Source organism: Hyaena hyaena, unplaced genomic scaffold, assembly GCF_003009895.1.
Source record: "Hyaena hyaena isolate Hyena2069 unplaced genomic scaffold, ASM300989v1 scaffold_383, whole genome shotgun sequence".
NCBI lineage: Eukaryota > Metazoa > Chordata > Mammalia > Carnivora > Hyaenidae > Hyaena > Hyaena hyaena.
The window spans coordinates 1576775-1601487 of record NW_024081014.1 but is presented as its reverse complement, the minus strand read 5'-3'; the positions used below and the strand labels follow the sequence as shown (position 1 = coordinate 1601487).

Genomic DNA, 24713 nt, shown 5'->3' with positions numbered 1-24713 from the left:
AGAAATAAAAAAAAAAAAAAAAAGCAAACAAAGTTTCAACCCTGAGTGGCTGTGTGAAATGACGAGTTGGTTTTGTCATCCAGTATTGTGTTAACAATGGGGTATATTAGGCAAGGGGTCTGAGCTAGGGAAGTGTATTTGGTCGTTGTCTGCTTAGAGATGACCTGGAGGGGTGCAAAGGAAGAGCAAAGGTCTGAGCTTTGGGGATTTGTCCTAAGATTTCGGTGGTGGAAGGAAGAAGAGGAAGGGGAGAACATCTGAAAGGTAAAATTAACCAACATGGCACGTTCTAACTTTAATAAGGATTTTTTTTTTAACTAAATGATGTGGGTCCTATTGGCCCAACACATTTGAGTTTTCCTATAGGTATGGCTGTGTTTTGTTTCTGTGGCAATTTTCGAGGTCCACAGAACAATTCTGGTGTCACAGGCAGCATTTAAAACGCGCTCCTCCCTTGATCTGGTAGAGAAGCCCCCGGTCCGTCGGGTCTCTAGCTGCAGTTCCGCAGGTTGGCCGCAGGGGGCGAAATCTGTGGCGGCCTGGAAAACTCACCCGGGCGCGAGGCGCCGCTCTCTCTCGGGTCAGGCTCTCGGCTCGGCTCGGCTGCCGGCTCCCGGCTCCCGGTGCCCTGCGTGGAGCCGTTCCTCAAACAACGCGCAGCCAAGGGCGGTGGGTGAGGACGCGGGAGGCAGCGTCGTCGGATCCGCCCGCAGTCCGCAGCCCCACTGAGCCCGGAGGCCGCCGGGATGGATCCGCCGCTCCCGGTCGGAGCCCAACCCCTTGCCGTATCCGCCAGAGGGAAGGGGGAGGGGAGGCCGCGCAGGGCCGGAGGGGTGGGGGTCGGAGGGACTGCGGAACGCGGCGGAGGGGTGGGGAGGGTGGTCGGACCCTGAGGCAGAGCCGAGCGGGGGATGGGGGCCGGCGCGGGAGGCGATGCCTTGGGCACCCTTGGAGGGCGGGCAGAGGAGTGAGAGCCTCTCTCTACCCTGCACCGCGCCAACCCTCCCTGGCCGCGCTTCTACAGGAGACCCTTGACTCTCGCCCACATACTGTCGAGGGTATGGAGATAAAGGGTGCTCTCCGGGAGCCCTGCTTCCTGACGCTAGCCCAAAGGAACGGGCAATATGAGTAAGTAACCACCTGATTCCCACTGAGGAGGGGAACCTGCCATTACCTCCCAACCTCAAACCGCGACAAGCCACCCACTCTCCTTCCACTGAGGCCGCGTGGGCAACAGGTTCAGGCTCAAGTGTGAAGTGCAAGCGCTGTAGCCATGGGGCTTTGTCCCCAATTCTCAAGCCGCTAGGTTGCTCCTGGCAGTGTGGCTCAGTGGAAGGACTCAACAGGCGGGCGTTGAAGCAGGAAGCCTGGGTTTTTAGTTCCTGCCTCTGCAACTGACATGTATTGTGTAACCTTGGGCAAGTCAATAATGATTTGTGGACCTTGGTGTCCTCATCAGTCAAATAAAAACATTAACTGCCTTACCTTATAGACTTTGAAGTTGTAACTGGTGGAATAATAAATGCACAAGCGGTTTGCAAAAAGTAAAAGTGTTGTAGAAGAGCTTCATTGTTAACCTTACAGAAGTGCCTTTTCTTAACCCCATTCAACTGGTTCCTCCAGTTTCCCTACTCCCTTATTCCACTTGCTTGAAGGCATATTCATTAATTCAGTAATGGTTTAGTGTAAGCCAGTAACTGCCTCAATTATTGACTTGACTGTTAGAAAAAGTAATGAAACGTGTAGAAATATAAACAGCATTTGGCAGTTTATCAGTGTGTATTACCTTCCGTTCTGCCTTGCATATAGGCAATAAATACTGCGTATAGGCTTATACTTGTGTATAGGCTCAATAAATACTGTTGACTGATTGAATAGAAGATTATTTTGATAAGCTATCGCTATAGCTGCTGATCTCACTCCCTTTCCACTAATGCCCCATCTTAAAAGTATCCATGGTGACCATTAGGCCCTGTTGCTGTGTGCCCAATTCACCTCCCTTGATTCTTCATTGGTTTCTTGACATCCGAGTTTAAAAATCGGTGATCATTTAAATCCTGCTTTCTCCCAACATTGGATTTGGCCTAAAAACAATTTTTCTCAAGTCCCTGCTTTTAGATCTTACAGACTCAGTCTGTGTCTATGCTGTCGAATTTACACAGAAGAACTTCCCACTGACTTAGTCTTCCCTTTTCTGAAACTTGCTGCCACTCTAACTGGACAACAGCTGACCTGTGAAGTAGTTCTTCCCTAGGTCCTGCTTGGTCAGTTCTGTTGATGTGGTAAATTGATGTTATTTTCCCCAGATTTCATCCAACCCTGAAAGACCAGTTGAATAATAAATTCAACAGAAAAGTGAATTGAAAAGCGGAATACCACTGCCACTTCCAAAGGCTAGAATGGAGTGGAGAGATGTGACCTTTGGATAAACCAGTAAATTTTTTGCATCTCGACTTCCTCTTCTGTAGAAACAAAGTTATGAGGATTAAATAAAATAACTACATTGTTGAGATGACCACAGCCTCAGATATGGTTCCTTGGTTTGATAGCTTTGGAGCTCTAGTTAGCTAATAGGGGAGTGAGCAGCTCACCTTGATTCTATCTGGCTTCATGTGGTAGGAGAACTTTTAAACTCGGAATGATAGCTCTATTATTGTCCTCTTCACAAAGAAATGAAAGTTTTATGTTCCATATCTGTTTGAGTTAAGGGGGTACAGCAGCAACTGACACTTAATTGTCTTGGTGTGTGCCAGGTACTTTTCTGAGGACTTTCTATGAATTAGTTCATTAACCCTCATGTGAGGGTTACTGTGAAATTGTAATATTATCACCATCACCCCATTTTCTAGATATAGAAATTGAGGCACAGAGAGATTAAGTCACTTGTTGACAGGTCACTTGTTGAGATACCCGTGTAACATTTCAGAATGACACTGTTTGAGAAGTTTCTTTTGAAATCATTTATTGGAGATACCAAATATTGTCATATCATCTATAATCCTCACATTCTTGTTACCTTCTCTGACTTGGGCTCTTCTCACAACTTTTTTCCTTTTGGTCTTTTTATTCTATAACTTGAAGTCTATTTTAATATTTAGTACTGTAGTTCCTGCTGTCAACCATTGGAGAAATGTAGTTGAGAGAGTAAAATTACAATTAAAAATAATGTTTTTTTCAAGGAAAATGGATTATGATGCAACATGTTGTTTCATCTTTAACCTTCCTTGAACAAATCAGAGTATTTCCTAGAAAAATGCTGAGTCTGCTTTCACAATTTGTTACTCTTTTCTGTTTGACAACTACCAAATTCTGATATCCATTGTTTTGCAATATACCTATTATTTTTCATCTTTCTGGTCTGAAACTAATGATTACATTTAGGAAGAATTAAAAAAATATTTTTTTTAAGTAGGCTCCACGCCCAATATGGAGCTTGAACTCCTGACCCTGAGACCAAGAGTCGCATGCTCTATTGACTGAGCCAGCCAGGAGCCCCAGAAGAATTTTTATACTTACTCTTCAAAATTTTTTTTTAACATTTATTCATTTTTGGGAGACAGAGAGACAGAGTGCAGATGGAGAAGGGGAGAGAGAGGGAGACATAGCATCTAAAGCAGGCTCCAGGCTCTGAGCTGTCAGCACAGAGCCCGACACGGGGCTCTAGCTCAAAAACTGAGATCATGACCTGATCCAAAGTCGGACTCTTAACCGACTGAGCCACACAGGTGCCCCTATTTATTCTTAACTCTATTCTTTAAAAAAAAATTTTTTTTAATGTTTTATTTATTTTTGAGGGAGAGAGAGAGAGAGAGACAGTGTGAGTAGGGGAGGGCCAGAGAGAGAGGGAGACACAGAATCTAAAGCAGGCTCCAGGCTCTGAGCTGCCAGCACAGAGCCCAACGCGGGGCTCAAACCCATGAACGGTGAGATCATGACCTGAGCCAAAGCTGGACACTCAACCAACTGATCCACCCAGGTGCCCCTTCTTAACCCTGTTCTTGCTACAATTTATTTAGTGACTAACACATGGTAGATATTGTGGAATTGACTTAAATTCCAAGTTGATCTTTGTTTTGTAATGGGTTTTTTTGGGGGGAGGTTGCATTTTTAAATTGAGATATAATTGACATATAATATCTTAGTTTCAAGTGCACAACACAATGATTTGATATCCATATATATTGTGAAATGACCAAAACAAGTCTAGTTAACATCCATCACCATACATAGTTACAGATTTTTTTCTTGTGATCAGAACTTTTGAGATCTACTCTCTTAGCACCTTTTAATTATACAGTACAGTATTACTGATTGTAGTCACCATGCTGTACATTACATCCCTATGACTTACTTATTTTATAACTGGAAGTTTGAACCTTTTGACCCCCTTCATCCATTTCACCTACCCCCCACCTCTGACAATCACCTATCCTCTGTATCTATGATTTTGGTTTTTTGGTTTGTTTTTAGATTTTACATATAAGTGAGATCATATGGTATTTGTCTTTTTCTGCTTTATTTCACTTAGAATAATGCCCTCAAGGTCCATCCGTGTTGTCCCTTATGTGATGGCTTTTAACAGTATAATCTAGTTCAAGCTTTACTGCTAATGTCAAACACTGTATTTCTAGTCTTCATTTCTTTGAGATTGTATTGGTTTGTGTTCATTTTTCCCAAAGTAAGCTCTTCCTCCTTCACTCTTGCTTTGTCAGTCTTTTATCTTGTTTCTGATCTCCATCTGGATTTATAAGACTCTGCTTGCCTCATGAACTTTGCACGTTGAAAGGAGCCTGCCCCATATTCCTCTAGTCACCTTAAAATATGAACATCTACAGATTAGGCAGGCAGAATCAGAGCAGAAAGATAGCATCAGTACTTTTATTTCCCTTAGTTCTGTCTAAGCAGTTCCTGTCCCCATTTGATCTCCTTTAAATTTAACACATTTGAAAAAAATTGAAAAAGCTAAAACAATAACGCCTGAAAAGACAACAAACTAGAAATAAAACCCTTCAAAACAATGACTTTTTTTAATGTAAGAGGTTGAACAAATTATATTTAGAAATTTATCTCTGTGCATAGCTTAGTGAAACTGGTTTATTTATTCAACCAATATTTATTGAGCATCTCTTAGGCAGGAGGCAAAACTGAATATGATAGGGTCTTTGTTCAAGGAGCTCAGATCAGTGAGGGAAATAAATATAACTGCAATGGAGGGTATAAGTACTCTATTATAGGGGCAGATGAAGGGTACCAGGGTACTGGTTCTGCTTGGGGGAATTAGGAAAAGCTGCAAAGAGGAGGTGATATTTGAGCTGGGTCTCAGGAAGAATGGAAGCGTGTTCCTGGCAGAAAGAACCACCTGAAGACTGCTTGATTTGGGGAAGCTAGATGTTCAGAATGGTTGTTTACTAGTAGGTCATACCTTGATCCTGGGCCACTAAGGATAAGCAGTAAATGAAAATTAATATTTCAGGAGTACCTAGGAATTTAGAAGTCTTTCATTTCATAGTGGGAGGCCATATCCAGTTATGTTTACCTAGAAATACCAGCATGAAGTTGGAAACCAGAGTAAAAACACAAGGAATATAAGGCACTGGTTGTGATATCTCCTGCCTTGGTCATGGGTTATTTTAACTGATTCGGCTGGTTGGGTACCTCTTCTTACTTCTCCATGAACCTGTATACCTGTTTGAAGAGATAGAACCATTCTTTGGGAAAAGCCATAGGAATATAATCTGAAAGCTAATTTATGAAATTTCCAATTCATTTATTCAGCAAACTTGAGTGACTGCTATGTGCCAGGCACTGTGATAGTTGCTAGAAATACTGTTGTGAAAATACAACCATAAGTCTGCCTTCATGCCATCCACACCTAGCTATTCTTCGCTCTAGTATACATGCTCTGAAGGTGTATGCACTATAATTCTTGCTTTTGGGATTGTAAGCAGTTTTTAGGACATAGACTATTGTATATTCTTTATAGCATAAGACAGTGTGGGTATTCAGATATTGATTGTCACTAACATTCTCTTAGATCTAGAGTGATATCTAGCTGTCATGATGCTCAGATCCAGGGAATGAGATATAGTAAGTCTAATAAATATGGACTAGATTTGTGTAACAACACAGCAGTATATTTTGTTTTTGAATGTTTGCATTTTTTAGTAGCCATTTGTTGATGCATTCTTCTGTTTCCTAGGTTAATAATCCAGTTGCGCGAGAAGGAACAGCATGTTCAAGATATCATTCCTATAAATAGCCACTTTAGATGTGTTCAAGGTACTAACTTTAATTGCCTAGCTAGTTTTACAATGTTTTTCCTTGGTCGTTATTGCATTGTGTAATACCATACATATTTAAATATGTCACTGCACATAAAATGAAATGTATTGGTCTTTGCAGAAAGTGATAACATTACTAAGCTACCATTGAGAGGATGGTAAATGCTTTGTCTATGAGTGCTGAAGGGCTATACTGAAATATGTATATAGTCTCACCTGCTTCCCTAGCTGGGCGTTAGAGATGTATGTACTCTTACCTATGTAGGTAGTCTTTTATGCTTATGGACTTCTATGTGGATATAAATGACATTCTTTGTTTAACAAACACTGCTTATTGTAAAGTATCAAGGTCACTGGGTTCACACACATTCAGCACTTTCTTCCCACACTGAAGTTAAAACATTTGTCAACACCCCTTACCAGATTTTAATACCTTGTACTCAATTGTACTGATTCTCAGACCTTGATGTTGGTGAATCATAAGAAAATCAACTCCAAGAAGGACATATTTGGCTTCCTGCCCTCAAATTTGGGGACAGAGAACAGAAAATCTGTTGTTTCATCTGCTACAATGAGACTCAAAATTTGGTAGTTTTGTGTGGGAAGTGTTGCTTCTGTCATCTCACATTGCTTTAGAAGGGAAATTGATTACTAGAGAACAAATGCATTATGTTTCCAGTGGGTTCATTGGCTTTGTCAGAAAGAAACATTCTGTATCAGCTGTAGCTTCTTGAAAAACTTGAATCTTACCTCACATGGATTCTTTCTTAAACTACATGAACTTTTTTGATCACAGAAGTAATACGTATACTGTAGAAAGTTTGGAAAGAACAAAAAAGTATACAGAAAATAAATACATTCCACCCTTCAGAAACAAACACCTAACATTTATCTTTTTTTCCACACATGTAACTTTCAGGGTTGGCAGAACTCATACTATATGTAGTTTTTTTGTCTGTTCTGCATGCCATCATATTATGAGTGCTTTTCCATGCTATTAATAGGTAGCATACTATTCCATTTATGAATACCCTACAATGTAAGTATTCCCGTGTTTGACGTTTGGGTTAATTTTTCCTAGTTTAAATGATAATGTGATGAATATCTCTGTACATAAATCTTCTTGCACATCTTGTATTAGGATTTATTCCTGAATAGAAATACTAAGTGGGAATGATTTTTTTTTAAGACAATGTTGTATTGAGAATTAAAAATAACAGTCTCCACATTGTATAGAAGAATGAAATCATAGCTATTTAGCCTGCCCTGTGTGAGAGGTACATGTTGAACAAGGCACCTGCCTGCCATAGTAAGTTACTATTGTCACTTTACTTTTCATGGTGTAGCACTCTTTATTACATATCTAGCCCTTTAAGGAGGAGAAAAACCAAAGAACGTGACTTTAGGTTTTCGCATGCTGTTAATTCTCTACCTTATTGTATTATTTCTATAGTCTCTTTTATCCTATTTCTCTTAGTATTGTTTTTAATAAGAATATAAGATATATTGTTAGGTTGGAATCTAAGAAAATACGTGTGCACACACATTGTTGTTCCCCATAACAAAGCTAGAATGGCTACCTCCTTGAGTTTTCACATCCTTTGTTTCCCAACCTGTGCATCCATTTTGATAAGTCTATAAATACTTGGGTTTTAAAGAATTAAAGTTACTCAAGAACAGTGGTGAACTTAAAGCACTATGTCCTGATGCACCATTGTCCCTTGATTTATCATGCTAGTGAGGATATTGAGGCAATTTTTAAATATTAGACTACTTAGTTCCTTACTGTAGCTTCTGTAATAACTGAATAATGCAGCCAAATATATAATCTGGGCTTCTGAAGGAGCTGGAAAAGGCTGAGACTACTCCATCTGGCCAAGGTAGATCCAGGCTAATCCTAAGGAGTCAGCACCCAGAGTTCCAATAGCCAGGAGGATCTTATAGGTGTGGTTGGCCAAATCCAGGGAAATCCAAGAGAAAGAGGTGGGTTGGATCTAGACACTGGAGCTAAGGAAGCAAGTCCAGGAGAGCGGGGGGGGGGGGGGGGGGGGGGGGAAAGAAGAGAACTCTAAACTCAAGAGACTGTGCTTTGCCCTGTTTTATACTTCCTTGTTGGGTGTGGTAGACCTGACCTGCGGGTATTAATTGTAGCCTTAAGGTCAAGAACTGAAGGTATTCTCTGATCCTAAACGAGTTAGAGGCAGAAGAAAGGCAATCGCTGAGAAGTTTTTAGAGACTAGGTCTAAGTTAAGAAAATAATTCACCTCTGGGCCTTTGGGGGTCACTTCCTTGGCTTTTTATAAGAGACATCTGGCTGGCATAGTTGGTAGAGCATGTGACTCTTGATCCTTGTGTTTTAAGTTGAAGCCCCATGTTGGGTGTAGAAATTTCTTAAAAATAAAATCTTTAAAGAAAAGAATAACTAAATGACACAGATTATATTAAAGTCAGTTTGTTATAGTTGAGGGTAATTAAACTCACCTTCACTTAAATTAACATGTTCTTATATTGCCTCCTATTGTCATTCCTTGATTTGCTTTGAAGTGTTCCATTCAGTTATTTGTTTAGTCTTCTTTTAGTTGAGCTGCTCATAATCTTTAGAACCTAGTGCTACCAAGACCCATTTTTAAAAATGCTAAACAAAAAAAGCAAAGGATTTGTAAAATGTTTTCTAAGACCTAGGAGTGGTGATTGAGAGAAGTTATTTATTTAGGTATATACTTATTTTAGTTGTAATAAATGGTTTTCCCTTCCCTAATAGTGTTCGTTCTTCTTTTTCCTCAGAAGCAGAAGAAACTCTTTTGATTGATATAGCTTCAAACAGTGAGTATCTTTCTGAGTGGAGCTGATTTTTATTTAGCAAATATTTAATTGAATACCCACTATATTTAAGACACCTCTTTTGGCACATTTCTATTTTACCATCTTATTCTGTATTCCTCATTTTCTTTTTTTTAGTGTTTATTTATTTATTTTGGGGCAGGGTGTGTGCAAGCCTGAGCGGGGAAGCCTGAGAGAGAGAGAGAGAGAGAGAGAGAGAATATCCCAAGGAGTCTCTGCTCTTTCAGCGCAGAGCACAACGAGGGGCTTGATCTCGCAAAGTTTGAGATCTTGACCTGAGCTGAAATCACGCATTGGATGTTTAATAGACTGAGCCACCCAGGTGCCCCTATTCTTCATTTTCTTAAGGCAGCCATGCAAATTAGTATTGTCCTCTCAAAAACGTTTAGGCTAAGCATAAGAAAAAGCAGATGGCTGGCAAGAATCTTTAAAAAGTTTAAAATATCATCTGCTTGTCTAATGCTGAACTTCTTTGAACCATCAGTATTTTTGCCATCAGTTAAATCATTGGAATTGAAAATTCCAGGAAGGGCCAGAAAACGTTTAAAGCACATTTTATGTTTTTATTTTAACTGCTATTACATTTAAAAATTTTTTCTCACTTTCTTTTTAGTTTTGCATATTAAATCATAATGTTTTCCTTTATTCATTTTATCATTTTGGGAAGCTGTAGAATACAAGGTATTCTCGTACCAGGAATACTTTGCTTGTCCCAAGCTACCTTTTTTTCCTTAAAATATTTTTGGTCTTTTATTTAAGCTCCATCCCCTCAAGGCATCCCTTTATCAGAAAGAACATGGTCTTCCTTCTCACTGTTTCAGTTCTCTCATTTTTATCTGTTTGAAGCAAATCATATTGACTTTCTGTGCAAGCTGTTCTCTGTTTATCATCTAATTGTACTGTGTTAGGGAGAGGAGAAAATGGGCACTTGAATGCTACCTTGACTAGTCTGTGGTTGCTATGGAAAAGAGTTTGTGACCACATGAATGTAAATCAAACTGGTTGCCTTATCTCTTGGTTGAGTCCTTGGATGAGTGGGGCTTAGCCCTTCCCTTGGAGCTATGGGTTATACATAATTTTGTTTAGAAACAATCCCTGTACTTGCCACCATTAATTTGTATTGAACAGTTTAGATAGGCTTTTTCTGGTTTGGGTTTTATTATTCTTTTCTTTGGTCATGGATTTTAGAACTCTTAAGAGTTAATTCTCAAAGGGTAAATATACCCAGCTGCTGACTTCTGCAGGTATCTAAGAGAGCAATTTACTATCTATGTCTTATTGTGCTTAGAAAGGAGAAGGCAGAAGCAACACTAAAAAAGCAAAATTTGAGCAAAGGCATTTCAGCAGTGACTGACATTGCTGCCAAAATAAGATGTCGAAATGTCCTGTTCTTGCTGTAGAAATAGGTATTTGATCCAAAGCTGAAAAGCTAAGCTGATCTGTGCTTTTCCTCTCATAAACACTTATTTATGGCATTAGTTCTTTTGGTCTCACCTACATAGAAATTAGCTGTGTGTTGTTCTGTCCAGAGTTCCAGTTACTGGATCACAGCAGAGTAATAGTTCAGTAACCACTTGAACAAAATCTTTTGCTATGTCTGCCCATTTAGTAATATTTGCAGTGAAATCAGATTTTATCATGATCCTTGGGCTTCATACATAAACCTTTAAAGCACATAGTATGTTGCTTGAGGGAGGCCCTGGGTTTATTAGGCAAGCCTGATTTTAGCGTAAATATGTGTTTTCCCATTGTCTGCATGTGGGTATTAAACATTTTAAAATAATTTTTTCTGATTGTAGAGGTAATAGATATATCTTCATTCTATACAATTTGGAGAATTCAGAAAAGTTTAAAGTAACAAATTAAGGGGCGCCTGGGTGGCTTAGTCGGTTAAGCGTCCGACTTTCGCTTAGGTCATGATCTCTCGGTTCGTGGGTTCGAGCCCCGCGTCGGGCTCTGTGCTGACTGCCAGCTCAGAGCCTGGAGCCTGTTTCAGTCTGTGACTCCCTCTCTCTCTGACCCTCCCCTGCTTACACTGTCTCTCTCTCTCTCCTAGAAATAAATAAAATTAAAAATATATATATATATTAAAGTAACAAATTAAAATTATGCTTCTGCAATCTAGAGATCACCACTGTAGCTAACATTATGTATCTCCTTCCAGTTTTCTATTTCTATTTTTACATGATTGGAATCTTTTATTTATTTATTTATTTATTTTTATTTTTTAATTTTTTTATATACAAATAGTTTATTGTTAAGTTGGTTTCCATGTAACACCCAGTGCTTTTTTTTAAATGTTTATTTATTTTTGAGAGAGAGCGAGCAAGCGAGCATGGGAGAGAGCAGGAGAGGTGCAGAGAGGGAGGGAGACACAGAATCCAAAGCAGGCTCCAGGCCCTGAGCTGTCAGCACAGAGCCCGACGCAAGGCTCGAACCCACAGACTATGAGATCATGACCTGAGCCAAAGTTGGACGCCCAACCAACTGAGCCATCCAGGTGCCCTAATATGATTAGAATCTTTATATGTAGTTTTTATCCTGCATTTTCATTTAACATTAAACTGTAACTTTTTTCCATGTCATTTAAAATTATTTAAAAACATGATTTTTACTGACTAATATTTCACATAGGTATGTGCCAAATTTTATTGAATAAACTCCTTTATAAAATTAAGACATTGTCGGGTGTTATATGGAAACCAACTTGACAATAAACTATTTAAAAAAAAAAAAGAATAATTGAACACTTACTTTATCTAAAAAAAAAGAAAAAAAGAAAATTAAGACATTGTCAAGGAACATGGTCTATCACTCTACTTATTTGGGTCCTCTTTATATCTCTCAGTAACATTTTGTGTTTTCGTCATATATATCATACATTTATAGGTTAAGTATTTTATGGTAGATTTTATTTGCTTGAGTGCTATTTGTCAGTGGAAGCTTTTCCTCTTCTAATTGCTTATTACTAGTATATAGAGAAGTTACTGAGTTTTAGATATTTATTTTTTATCTAGCCACTTTATAGAAATATATTTAAAAATTTGGGAGTTTATTTTGTTTTTTGGTTTTGATAAATAGCCCTGGTCATCTACAAATAATAATTTTGTCTCCTTTCTAGTAGCTAAAACTATTAGTTTTGCTTCATGTCTCATTACATCAATGAGAATTTTAAGACCAATATTAAATAATGATGATAATCCTTGTTCCTATTTTCAGTAAGAATGTCTCAGGTGGTGCTTTATTGTTGAGGACATTATTGCCTATTGATTTGATAGGTTTGTTTTTTTTTTTAAATCATATTAAGAAACTCCATTTATTTCAAGTTTGTGTGGTTTTTAAAATTGTGAATTTATATTGAATTTTATCAGATTTCTTTACACTATTTATAGAGATGGTAATATTGTTATTCCTTATTTGACCCATCAATGGACTGTATTGTACTAATTTCCTAATATTAAATCTTCCTTTATTTATTCATTATTCAACAAATATTTGTTGAATGCCTTCTATTTGCCAAGCACTGTTCTGAGTGCTGCAGAATCAGTAGAGAACAACATAGATAAGACTGCTGCTCCTGCTTTTCTTGCTTCTGTGTTGTTTGGTACTGGGGCCACGCAGATACCTATACTCCATTAATTCATCCTATAAAAATATGAATACGTTTCATAGTGTCAGGCATTGTGCTACTTTTAAGGTTATATCAGAAAGCAATATAGTCATGGCACTTCATGAAACAGTGCAGGAAACAAACTTTAAACTGATAAGGTATAGATATTTACATAATTGTGGTTTTGATCAATGCTATCAAGGAGAAATACAAAGAGTTTATAAAAGGGCTGACTAAATTAGGTGGCATGGTCAGGGAAGGCCTCTTTAATAAATGACATTTAAATTGAGACCAGAGGGGCTAAGTAAGACAGGTAAAAATTGGGGAGAGAAAAGTATGCCAGGTAGAAGGAACCACATGAGTAAAGGTCTCAAATTGGATAAGTAGCTTGTCACCTTTGAAATGAAAGAAGGCCGGGATGGTTGGAACAAGGCTTAGGCATCAAGTTAGGAAGGGGTAAGGCCAGATCCAGTAGGATCTTGTAAGTCATGATAAGGAATCTAGATTTTTATATTTTAAAAAATGGGAAGAATATGAAGGGTTTTATGCCAGGGTGTCAGTCATTTTGCATAGGAGTCGGGAAGCTGTCTCCAGAGTTTAAGCTAGAGTATATGAGATGAGTATGGTGGCAGTATAAATGGAGAGAAGTAGACAGATTTGATAAATATTTTCAGAGGTTAAATCAGCAGAGGTTGGTTTGGGCATGACATTAAAGAGAAATGTCAGAGATGAATCTTAGGTTACTGGCATGAATTTGGATGATGGTACCATTTGCAAAAATAAGAACATTGTGGGAGGAATGGGTTTTCCTTTGAGGGGGTTGCAAATTCAGTTTTAGCTATATTTAGTTTGAAATTTCTTTGAGACATTTGAGTGTAGATTATAAATTGACAGTTGAATGTATGCATCTGAAGCTCAAAAGAAAGGTCTGGGCCACTAGCACATAGATGGTATTTGAAACCCTGAAAGATGATGTGATTGCAAATAGAGCTGTGCTATCAGATACATTAGTTTCTAGTTACATGTGCCTATTTAAATTAATTAGAAGGGGCGCCTGGGCACTGGGTGGCTCAGTCAGTTAAGCCTCTGACTTTGGCTCAGGTCATGATCTCACGATTCATGGGTTCGAGCCCCGCATTGGGCTCTGTGCTGACAGCTAGCTCGGAGCCTAAAGCCTGTTTTGGAATCTGCGTCTCCCTGTCTTTCTGATCCTTCCCTGTTCATGCTCTCTCTCTCTCTCTCTCTCTCTCTCTCAAAAATAAAACATAAAATATTTTAAAAAATTAATTAGAAATAAAATTAGAAGTTCAGTTCCTCAAAGTAGTCACATTTCAAACTCGGTAGCCACATGTGGTTACCATATTACACAATGCTGATACAGAGTGAGAAAAAGGTTTAGGACTGAACTCTAAGGAAATCTGTTTTTGAAGGATAGAGGAGGAGATACCTCATAGGGCACTAAAAAATTAGTGACCAAAGAGAGAGGCAAACTAGATGAGTATGGTATCATAGAATCTTTTGGAAAAGATTATTCAAGGAGTGGTCAACTATTGATTTCTACTGATAGGTCTAATAAGATGACTGAAGAGGATCCATTGGATTTAGTAATATGGAGGTTATTGTTGACCTCAACAAAGCTATTTCAGAGGGGGTGGTGGGAGCCAAAGTCATATTGGAATGGATTAAAGAGAGAAATGGGAGGTAAGTAGTGACAGTGTGTTTTTATTTTTTTTTAATTTTTATTTTTTAACATTTATTTATTATTGAGAGACCGAGAGAGACAGAGCATGAGCATGGGAGGGGCAGAGAGGGAGACACAGAATCTGAAGCAAGCTCTAGGCTCTGACTTGTCCGCACAGAGCCTGATGTGGGAAACTGTGAGATCATGACCTGAGCCAAAGTCAGACGCTTAACTGACTGAGCCACCCAGGCGCCCCTGTGTGTTTTTAAAAAAGCTTTACTGTGGAGGGGAATTTAGAGATGGACTTGAGTTGGAGTGAAATAAGGAACCCAGAAAGGCTTTTTATTTTTCAAATGGGGAGGATTTAGAATACAACTTAGTTTCTTTAATTTTTTAAAGTTTATTTATTTATTTTGAGAGAGATAGCATGAGTTGGGGAGGGGCAGAGAGAAGGAGAGAGAGAGACTCCCAAGCAGACTCCACAGTGTTGGCACAGAACCCGATGCGGGGCTCAAACTCACGAAACCATGAGATCATGACCTGAGCTGAAACAGAGTCAGGTACTTAGTGGACCGAGCCACCAACCACCCCTGGAACACAATTTAATGCTAAAGGGAAGGAGCCTGCGAAAGGGGGAAATTAAAGATACTGGGGGGAGGTATTTAGGGAATGATTGTGAGTGTAAGATTCCTGAAAGAATTAGAAGGACTATAATTCAAAGAGAAGGTGGTATTTGATAGGAGGACTCCTCTTATATCAGAAGGGAAAGGAGAAGATGGGTACAGATACAGGTAGCTTTCCATGTGATGCCTTCCATTTTCTCTGAAACATGAGGTGAAGCAGTCTGCTTGGAATGAGAGGGTTTGAGAAGGGGGATCTACAGATAAAGGAGGAGGTGCAAAATAGTTGTTCCAAATAGTGGTAGGAGACTAGTTGACTATGGAAACTTACATTACTTCCTATCATAGAGGGCCCAATTGAGGTTAGCAATCAATTTATAATAATTGTGTGTGTGTGTGTGTGTGTGTGTGTGTGTGTGTGTGTGTTTACTCCCTCTGGAATAAGGTAGTTAGTTGGATTTCTGAGGGTTGAAAGTTAACCAGGTAGGTGCTGTGGAGGAACAGAGTGGTAAGGCAGTTCTGGACTTTTGCAACAGTTTAATGATGACATCTGTTTGATAAAATGGGAAGTGAATGCAAGAGTTTGTGAATGGACACTAAGTAGAGGGCTGGAGGTTCCCATTTGAGCAGTAAGCTGTAAGTAATAGGTCAGAGTGGGGTATTTGAATTAGACATTTATGGGGTGATAGTGTTTCTATGTTGAAAAGTTTTAGGGTTTAATTGAGGGAGTCCCCATAGGGACTGAGGAAGTAGATGGCTGAGATGGTGGGGCAAGGTCACTGCATGAGGAAGTTGAAGATGTTTACTATGTTTTCTGTGTTAATTTGGAAGGGACTCAAATTTAAGGCAAGAGTTTGAATGGAGAGGAAGTCTTATGAGTCAGGTATTGAATCCTGGTCAGAAGTTTTGGGAAGGATGGCACATGATCTAATCAGGAAGGGAAGGGAAGAAGCTGGGGTAGCCCAGTGGGTAAACCTCAAAGGAGAAGTGATTTGTCCTGAAGGAGGAGAAGAGGGAATGGTCTGGAGTTGGCATTAGGACAAAACAGGACACCAGTCTTAAATTCCATAGGATGTGAGAGACCATAAACAGCATCCAGGGACAAGCCACTTTGCAGGTGACTCTTTGGTTTTCAATCTGCATACACATTAGAATCACTTGAGGAGTATTTTAAAAACTACCAGTGCCTGGGCTTCACCCCCTGTGATTCTGCTTTATTGGCCTGGGATAGGACATGGATGTCTATTTTCTAAAAATGCCTCTGATAATTCTAACGCATTCTGTTGAGAATTACTGAGAGATGCAGGGAATGTTCAGAGAAGTTTGAGGATATAGGAGTGTTTGCTGATTACAAAGAGGCCAGGGGGATTTGGAAGGAAGAGTATAGAAAGTTGTGTCATGGGGTAATTTGTCCTCTTTCCCATACAGTATGGTGAGAGAGCATCCGGTGTTATTTTGTAAGCAATTTCTAGAATTTTCTGTTAAATGAGTCAGTGTATTTTTTATATTTACTAAAATATATCTTTCAAGGATTGTGGGAGAGAGAGAAAATGTGTTCTTGTTCAAGTTTTATCAGATAGAAACTGATCTTTTAATTTCTTTTTTACTTTTAATATAAATTATCTGAGAAAGGGAGGACTACTTGTACCCTGAAGGAGATTTTCCCTGTATCTTCAAGACTGTGATAACTGACAGCCTTTATTCATGTCCTTCATTTTTTTCTTCTCCTTACAGTAACACCCTCACTAATTTTCTTATCTGTGGTCCACTTGGGTGCCTTCTTTCTCATGTTTTTCTCTATTTTTATCTCTTTTCTTCTAATTACTAAATCTGTGAAGATAGAAACTTACAGGAATACAAAGGAAAATGAGTCGGGTTCACAAGTGGATTTCCAACATAAGAAACTAGGATTTTCATTTCATTTTCTCACCTTTTTGTCATTTACAAGTATGAAAGAGTCACTTCAGTGGTCGTTTATTAAATGCCTTCTGTCTGTGAAGTCTGACATCATTGTCACTAGTAAAGTAACCAACCATCCTGGTTTGCCTGAGACTTTCCCGGTATTCGCTTTGAAAGTCCTGAGTCCTGAGAAGCCCCTCTGTTCCAGACAGTCCGGGAGATCCTCGAAAGTGTTGTGTTGGATAACCTGTAACTGTAGCCCAACCTCTTTCTCTCAAGGAGCTTATGGTTTCCAGCGGCATGAGAAAGCAATGTATGTAGTAAATCAGTTAAATGAGAATATAAACAAGTACATAGGTTTCCTGGATCACCATATCCAGACCATTGATACAGATGAGAACTAGTGCATCAGAAAAAGGGAGACAGTTATGTTAGACACATAAGAAACTAAAGTCCTAGATAACTTTACTACTAATGATACTGTTTTCCAATTGGCTGTTCCTGAACCAGGCCACTCCTGGTCATAGGTCATTGTATTGCTTTCATACATTTATTCAAGACATGCATTGTTTACTTGAGATAATGAGATCTAGATGCTTCTTTTTGGAATAATTCAAGCCAATTCTATTCTTTTCTTTTTTAGTTTGTAAATTCAATTGCCTAGGTACAATGTGTACCTAGGAGGAAACCATCTTATTTTCTTTGTTCCCTTTATGCTTCAGATACCCTAACTATATGATCTGGATTTGAAATGGTAGGAATCTCCAGTTGGAAGATGGGAGGAGGGTGGTTGGGGAATTGATCTTTTGTTAGAATTTGGTCCCTACATTGACAATGGAGACTATGATTTCAATTTCACTGACACAGTTCATTAGCCCCTTAGATTTCCCTCTCTGTATTGCACCCCCCACCACACCAAATCTCCTGATCCTGTAGATATGCTTCCTACATTAGAGGTCTTAGAATACATGTGCTCTGAACCTTCTTTTGTTAAACTAGTACGTTGAGAATATGACCCCAAAAGCACATACTCCATAGCTGTGTGTGTATGGATTTCACTTCTTTTTAGGTGGCTGCAAAATTCGGATTCAGGGGGACTGGACCAGGGAGCGGCGCTTTGAAATCCCTGATGAGGAACGTTGTTTGAAGTTCCTCTCAGAGGTCCTTGCTGCTCAGGAAGGTAACGCAAGACTCAGCAGTTTTCTTTCTACTATTTGAATGGTAGTGACATTCTGGAATGCTGATGCAGAGGCAAGCAGCCATTAGCAAAGTACCTCACCCCTTGAGTCTTCATAGCTGATTTTTCTTCCTTCAGGAATGAACCTAGGGTTAGGCTAGAGAACAGGTCTATTCAGCTATAAGGACACTGAGCCATTTTCCAGAATCTTCAGTGTCACAGCATGGACAGCTTACTGAAGACAGTAATCTTCCCTCTGTTCCCAGAGCTGCCCTCATATTCTTAGTCTCTTCCTTTACATTCAAGAATGCTGCTGGCCCCTGCATTTGAGGAGTGCTGAATTAATGGCTTTTGGTTATGGTATAATTCGGTGAAGGGCTCCCCTGTTTCTGACCATGACTCTTATCTCTCTAGCTCAGTCACAGCTTGTTCCAGAGCCAAAGGACTCATCTAGCTGGTACCAGAAATTAGACACTAAGGACAAACCTGTTTTTTCAGGTACTGAAAAGATTCTCTTTTTCCTGTTGCTATGATCATTGCAGAGTCAATAGATTTTATCTGGACAGATAAGATAATAGGGATTAATATCAATCTCAGACACCTTCTCTTATGGATTGGTTTTATTGAGTTCATGCCCACTGACCCTGATGTACATTCATGATCTTTTCTGTGGCATGTTAGCTCCTCAGGAGCCAGCCTAGCAGTGTGGTTAAAATTGGCAGGCTCCAGGGCCAAACTGCTTGGGTTTAAATTCCAATTATACAACTTGCTAGTTACGTATGACCTTGATCAAGGCACTCAATAATGCTGAGCTTCCATTTCTTTTTCTTTAACATGGGAATACTTTTACTACTCCTGGCCTTATGGGGTCTTTGTGAGGATTAAAGGAGATGATATAATCCCTTACTATCAACCAGGCATTATGCTAAGTCTTCATTAGATGTTAGCTGTTATTATTCAGGTCCCAAATTATTGTAACTTGCTGTTGTTCTAGTTAATATGTCAGGTCCTTCAGGGGACAGATGTGTTTCTTCCCCCAATCTAACTTATCACTATCCCTATGATACCTTTCTGTTTGGTAATGCCATTGAGCAAATAGTGGTCAAATCAGAACTACCGTGATCAAGGCAAAACTCTGTCTATCCTGGATAATTTGGATGTTACCTTTATTTTTCCCCTTTGATTCTGGGTTCTGTGTACTTCAGGGCTTCTTGGATTTGAGGATAATTTTTCATCTATGAATTTGGACAAGAAAATTAATTCACAAAATCATCCTACAGGGATTCATCGGGAACCTCCACCTCCACCCCCTTCTGTGAATAGAATGTAAGTCCTATGTCAAAACATATTTCCCATTTAGGAGATTTTTCTATTTTAGGGAGTTTCACTTTGAGTTTCTCATTTATTTGCTAGGCTTCCACGTGACAAAGACATTTCTAACAAGGAACAGCCCAAAGTGACCAATACTATGCGGAAGCTCTTTGTACCAAATACCCAGTCTGGACAGCGAGAAGGTCTCATCAAACATATCCTGGCAAAGCGGGAGAAAGAATATGTCAATATTCAGAATTTCAGGTTAGTCTCGCTTCTACTTACTGAGGTATGGCATCAAGTGTCCTTTTGTTATTTAAGGTATTAGTTTAATTAGCTTAATTAAGAACCAAAGCATAATTAAAAGGAATGGTGAGCCATTTCAAGCCCCTATCTCTATATTGGTCAGTAACATACATATTCAAAAATATACATATACAAAACTGTAGCAAATGCTACAGTTTCCCTTGGATTTTCTAACTACTAATGATACCATGTCTACTAATGGTTCTGTCTACTCAGAACCAAATCAAGTTCACATGTACTAGAGAATTATCCCTTAGCACATTCCCTTAGCAAGTGTGTTTATCTTTCTGGCCTGCTCAGTTTTTTCTCATCATTATTGGAAGATTAAAGTCTCCCATTACCACTAGCTTAACTTACTTACTTTGGGTAAGTTAATTGAAGAAAATTTCACCCAGTCCTCTTGATTGAGACGTCTGTCTTGGATTCTTTCCTCTTTTCTCTATCATATTCTTCATTTCACCTTTGCTTGTCAGTCTCTTCTTTTCTGGACCTAGTGTGAGTGGTGAGAAATGTGGTGTGGTGTATATTCCAATGTGGAAAGCAGCAACACTTCTTTGTTATTTGTGAACGGCATGTACCCTTAATAGTCCAAGATTCCAGTCCCATCTGTTATACGATTATGCCTCATTTGTTCTAATTCAATTACAACTGTATGCCTACACTAAAACCTGTAGTTCCTCATATTCCCCATGACACTTATTTTTGTATGTAAACAGTTAAGACAATTATGAGTTTTCCCTTCTGCTTTCCCCTTTAATATTATATCTGCCTCAACAGAATTTCCTACACAGAAGTCCTTGTAATCCTTTGTAAAGTGAGGTTTTAGATTCAACTATAGCTCCTTATGGAACAGTTATCTACATCAGATGTATTTACAGCATGAAGATACCCTCCCCACCCCCTTTTACAAGCTTTCCCTTCAAGTATAAGTTTGGATGGAGTTTTATTGAAAGGAAATGTGGTAGAGCAATTAACTTTATATTTTTAAAAAAGAGACTTGGTTTCTTTTTGTGGATTCACCTAATGTAAAATTTAGAGAATAAGTCCACTGCCTTTGTGTTCTACACGCAACACGTTTTTCTTATGTGTGTATAACAAAGCATTTTGAGAAATTATGTTGGCTTCTTGTGAATATACCCTTGTGTAAAAGTGATGAGAGAGCTTCCACTAGTTCATACTTGACCTTTCATGTTTTCAAGTGATTTTTTGGTATTATGTATTAGATTTTTTGTTGGAACGTGGAACGTGAATGGCCAGTCTCCAGATAGTGAGTTGGAACCTTGGCTGAACTGTGATTCAAATCCTCCTGATATCTACTGCATTGGGTAAAGAATACATCTGGAATTTTCTTTTGGCTATATGTTTGGTATTAGTTTACGTGACATTTTGCCCTCCTTTTTCTTTTTTAACTATTTGGTAAAAACCTACTATAGACTATATGTGAAAATTAACTTGTGGGTCAAATTTGTGAGATAAGAAAGAAGTGATACCTGAAATGGTGAAAGGAAACATCTAATCATCTCAAAATGCAAATAAAACTATATTCTTAATAGAAACTGAGACTTGAGGTCAATTCCAACAGTGACTATTCCTAGGATAAATCTCCACTGTTATCCTTTGTAGAGGTTGTTTGTTTGTTTGTTTATGTTTTGCATAGCCTGTGCATATACTTATAAAGAATCCTTTGAAAACAAAGCTGCTTGTCCTTACTGGGTCACCTGGGTCAGTGGAGCAGTTCTATAAAATTTCTCTTTCCCCATTCCCTTTCTCCCTAATGTCTCAGAAAATGGGACGGGAGGTAGTCAGAGATAATTATGGGATATGCATAGATCTCACGTCTTCATGTTATTTCAGATTTCAAGAACTGGACTTGAGCACAGAAGCCTTTTTCTACTTTGAGTCTGTGAAGGAACAAGAGTGGTCCATGGCTGTAGAGAGGGGTTTGCATTCCAAAGCCAAGTATAAGAAAGTAAGCTGCATTTAATTATCTTTATTAGTATACAACTAAATAGAACTCACTAGAAGTTATTCTGTTATCTATAACTTGGTCCAAAAGAATCGCTTAATTGAATTCTTCTCTGTGTGTAATACTGCAATAGGGCAGAATAATTCTTTACACCTATTTTCTAAGGAAAACAATTTTTTCCTAAGCTTTCTGACCCTATATTTTCATTGCTTGGGTAGCTTTTAGGAGAAAAAGAAGAATTTTATTCTCAGAATAATAATTAGCTTAAGATAATTACTTTATGAAGTAACAGTAAGAGTTTAAGATCAAAATTGTTCACTGACCTGGTCAGAACCGGATACTTTACAGAAAAGTAGTTTGAAGCATGTGGGTGCATAGGGAATCAGGAAGAAGTGTTGTGGAATTTAAATGAGTTCTAAACTTTGTTGTAAATCAAAACTAGAGTTGACTTTAGCAAGGTGGGCCAATTTCTTGATCTTTGGAAGGCATGTGGTAGAGGCTACCAGAAGAGTTATTTTAATTACATGGTTACCATAGTAGCCCCTTTAAAAGGAATCCTCTGAATAATTTTCATTTGCTCCTTCTAACAGTTGTTATAGGTAATACTGAAGGTGTTACTCCTTTCACATAAGTCCCTGAATAACACATATTTCAGACATATTTCTAGCTCTAGTTTACAGACATAAAGTAAAAAAAAAAAGATTGCTATTTTAGATATTTCAATTTCTTAAGAAATTGGAAATCATAAACTAAGAAGGAGAGGTGAAAGGAGCAAGCCAGGATAGTGGTTTTAGATTTGGTTTTTTAATGCTAACTACTTCTAGTAAGTTTAAAAGTGATTAAAATAAATAGATAGATGTGATTAAAATAATGTATCCTAGAGCTGAGTGTTCTTGATGTCCCCAAAGATTTTTAACTCCACAACTGGTCAGAGCTGGATTAAAGCTTCTCCAGAGAAATTTTGTTTCTTTTGTATGGGGTCCACTGGGAAATTAGAGGCTTTGGATTCAGATTTGAGCATCATTAATATCTTCTTGGTAGAAAATTAGTTATGGGATTAGATGTGTGGCAAAGAGTGGTATTAACATGAACTTTTTCTAACTCCCTGAAACTGTAGGTTCAGCTAGTCCGTCTTGTTGGGATGATGCTCCTCATATTTGCCAGAAAGGACCAGTGGCAATATATCCGTGATGTTGCTACGGAAACAGTTGGAACTGGAATCATGGGGAAAATGGTGAGTTACTTTGGAAATGAGTTTGATTATTATTTATGTCCATGTGAAGTTCATCTGCCAGTTGTGTCTTTGTACTGATTGTGACTAATTACTCTTGCTAACAGGGAAACAAAGGTGGAGTAGCTGTGAGATTTGTATTTCACAACACTACCTTTTGCATTGTCAATTCCCACCTGGCTGCCCATGTGGAGGACTTTGAGAGAAGGAACCAAGATTATAAGGACATCTGTGCACGAATGAGTTTTATGGTTCCAAATCAGACACTCCCACAGTTGAACATCATGAAACATGAGTGAGTGGCTAAATCTCCTTTGGCCTTTGAATAGTGGGGCTGAAGAGAGATTAAACTGGTAGGAAACTATAGAACTATGAAGAGTGAAGGATTACCATTTAGGGATTGGAGTTGCAAAGAAGAGCAGGTTTTTGAGGAATAGCAGATTCACTGAAGCAGAGAAATCAGATTTGCTATCAGAGAGTCTGTTAAGTGGGCATGTAAGAGTAATGCTGGAGGGATCTGTCAATTGGAGCCAGTTTTTATTATTTAAAAAAAATTTTAAGTTCATTTATTTTGAAAGAGAGCGAGCACAGGTGGGGGAAGGGCAGAGAGAGAGAGAGAGAGAGAGAGAAAGCGACACAATCTCAAGCAGGCTTTGCACTGCCAGCATGGAGCCTGATGTGGTGCTTGAACCATGACCTGAGTGGAAATCATGAGTCAGGTGCTTAACTGACTGAGCCACCAGGCCCCCTTTTATTGTTTTTTATTATAAAATAAAAATGTTTATTGTGAATATAATAAAAGATAAAAGTAGAAATCACTTTACTGTCCCCTAGCCAGTCTCTATCTTCAAAGGAAAGTGTTATTAATAGTTTGGTGTATATCCTGGAACTGTGCTGTCCAATGTGACAGCCAGTAGCCATAGGTGGCTATTAGACACTTGAAAGTAGCTAGTCCAAATGGAAATGTGTTGTAAGCATAAACTATACAGTGAATTTTCAGAGACTTAGTAGGAAAAATGTAAAATACTTCCATTTTTCAATATTGATTATATGTCAAAATGATAATTTGGATATATTGAGTTAAATATATTGTTAAAGTCATATTCCCTTGTGTCTTTTAGTTTTTAAATGCAGCTACTAGGGGGCGCCTGGGTGGCTTAGTAGGTTAAGCGTCCGACTTTCGCTTAGGTCATGATCTCGCGGTTCGTGGGTTCGAGCCCCGCGTCAGGCTCTGTGCTGACTGCCAGCTCAGAGCCTGGAGCCTGTTTCAGAGTCTGTCACTCCCTCTCTCTCTGACCCTCCCCTGCTCACGCTGTCTCTCTCTCCTAGAAATAAATAAAACATTTAAAAAATTTTAAAAATAAATAAATAAATGCAGCTACTAAAAATTTTAAATTACATCTGTGACATGCATCTTATTTCCTTTGAATAGTGCTGTTCTAGACCTTTCTATATATACAAACACATGCACACTCATTGTAGAGGCCTATATTGTCCTATTGTGGGTCTCTTTCCAAGCCAGTGGGTGTATGTACTACATTATATTAATATATGCGTTTTATATATATGTATATATACTGTATTATATCTGTATTATTATTTTTAATGGCTGTGAATCATTAAGAATTGGGGCAGTGGATAATATGAGAGATAGTATAAGAGAAAGGATAATATGAGAGAAAGGTTTGTGAAGAATGAGACTTAAGGAAAGAAGTAGAAATCAGTTGAGGGATGGATTGGGTGGTAGAAAATGATTAGTTGTCAATAAATTAATGTTGGTAATTGAAATT

At 38.6% G+C, this 24713-nt stretch overlaps 1 protein-coding gene across 5 annotated transcripts in view; it reads left to right on the top strand.

The window, feature by feature from the left end:
- Nucleotides 1–248: 248 nt before the first annotated feature.
- The window catches only part of OCRL (OCRL inositol polyphosphate-5-phosphatase), a 54114-nt gene continuing 29649 nt past the window's right edge, over nt 249–24713 (top strand). Inside the window, exons 1-11 of one of the 5 annotated variants that reach the window (XM_039250780.1) lie at nt 249–264; nt 6200–6279; nt 9066–9104; nt 18002–18112; nt 18524–18607; nt 19315–19435; nt 19523–19684; nt 20950–21051; nt 21581–21695; nt 22810–22926; nt 23031–23218. In XM_039250780.1, coding sequence (XP_039106711.1) covers nt 19347–19435; nt 19523–19684; nt 20950–21051; nt 21581–21695; nt 22810–22926; nt 23031–23218 — 773 coding nt within the window. In that variant the 5' untranslated portion in view covers nt 249–264; nt 6200–6279; nt 9066–9104; ... (1 more) ...; nt 18524–18607; nt 19315–19346. Of the gene's footprint in view, nt 265–1054; nt 1129–6199; nt 6280–9065; nt 9105–18001; nt 18113–18523; nt 18608–19314; nt 19436–19522; nt 19685–20949; nt 21052–21580; nt 21696–22809; nt 22927–23030; nt 23219–24713 lie in introns of those variants that run through there. The other 4 variants (XM_039250775.1, XM_039250776.1, XM_039250779.1 and 1 more) reach the window with 4 other exon arrangements.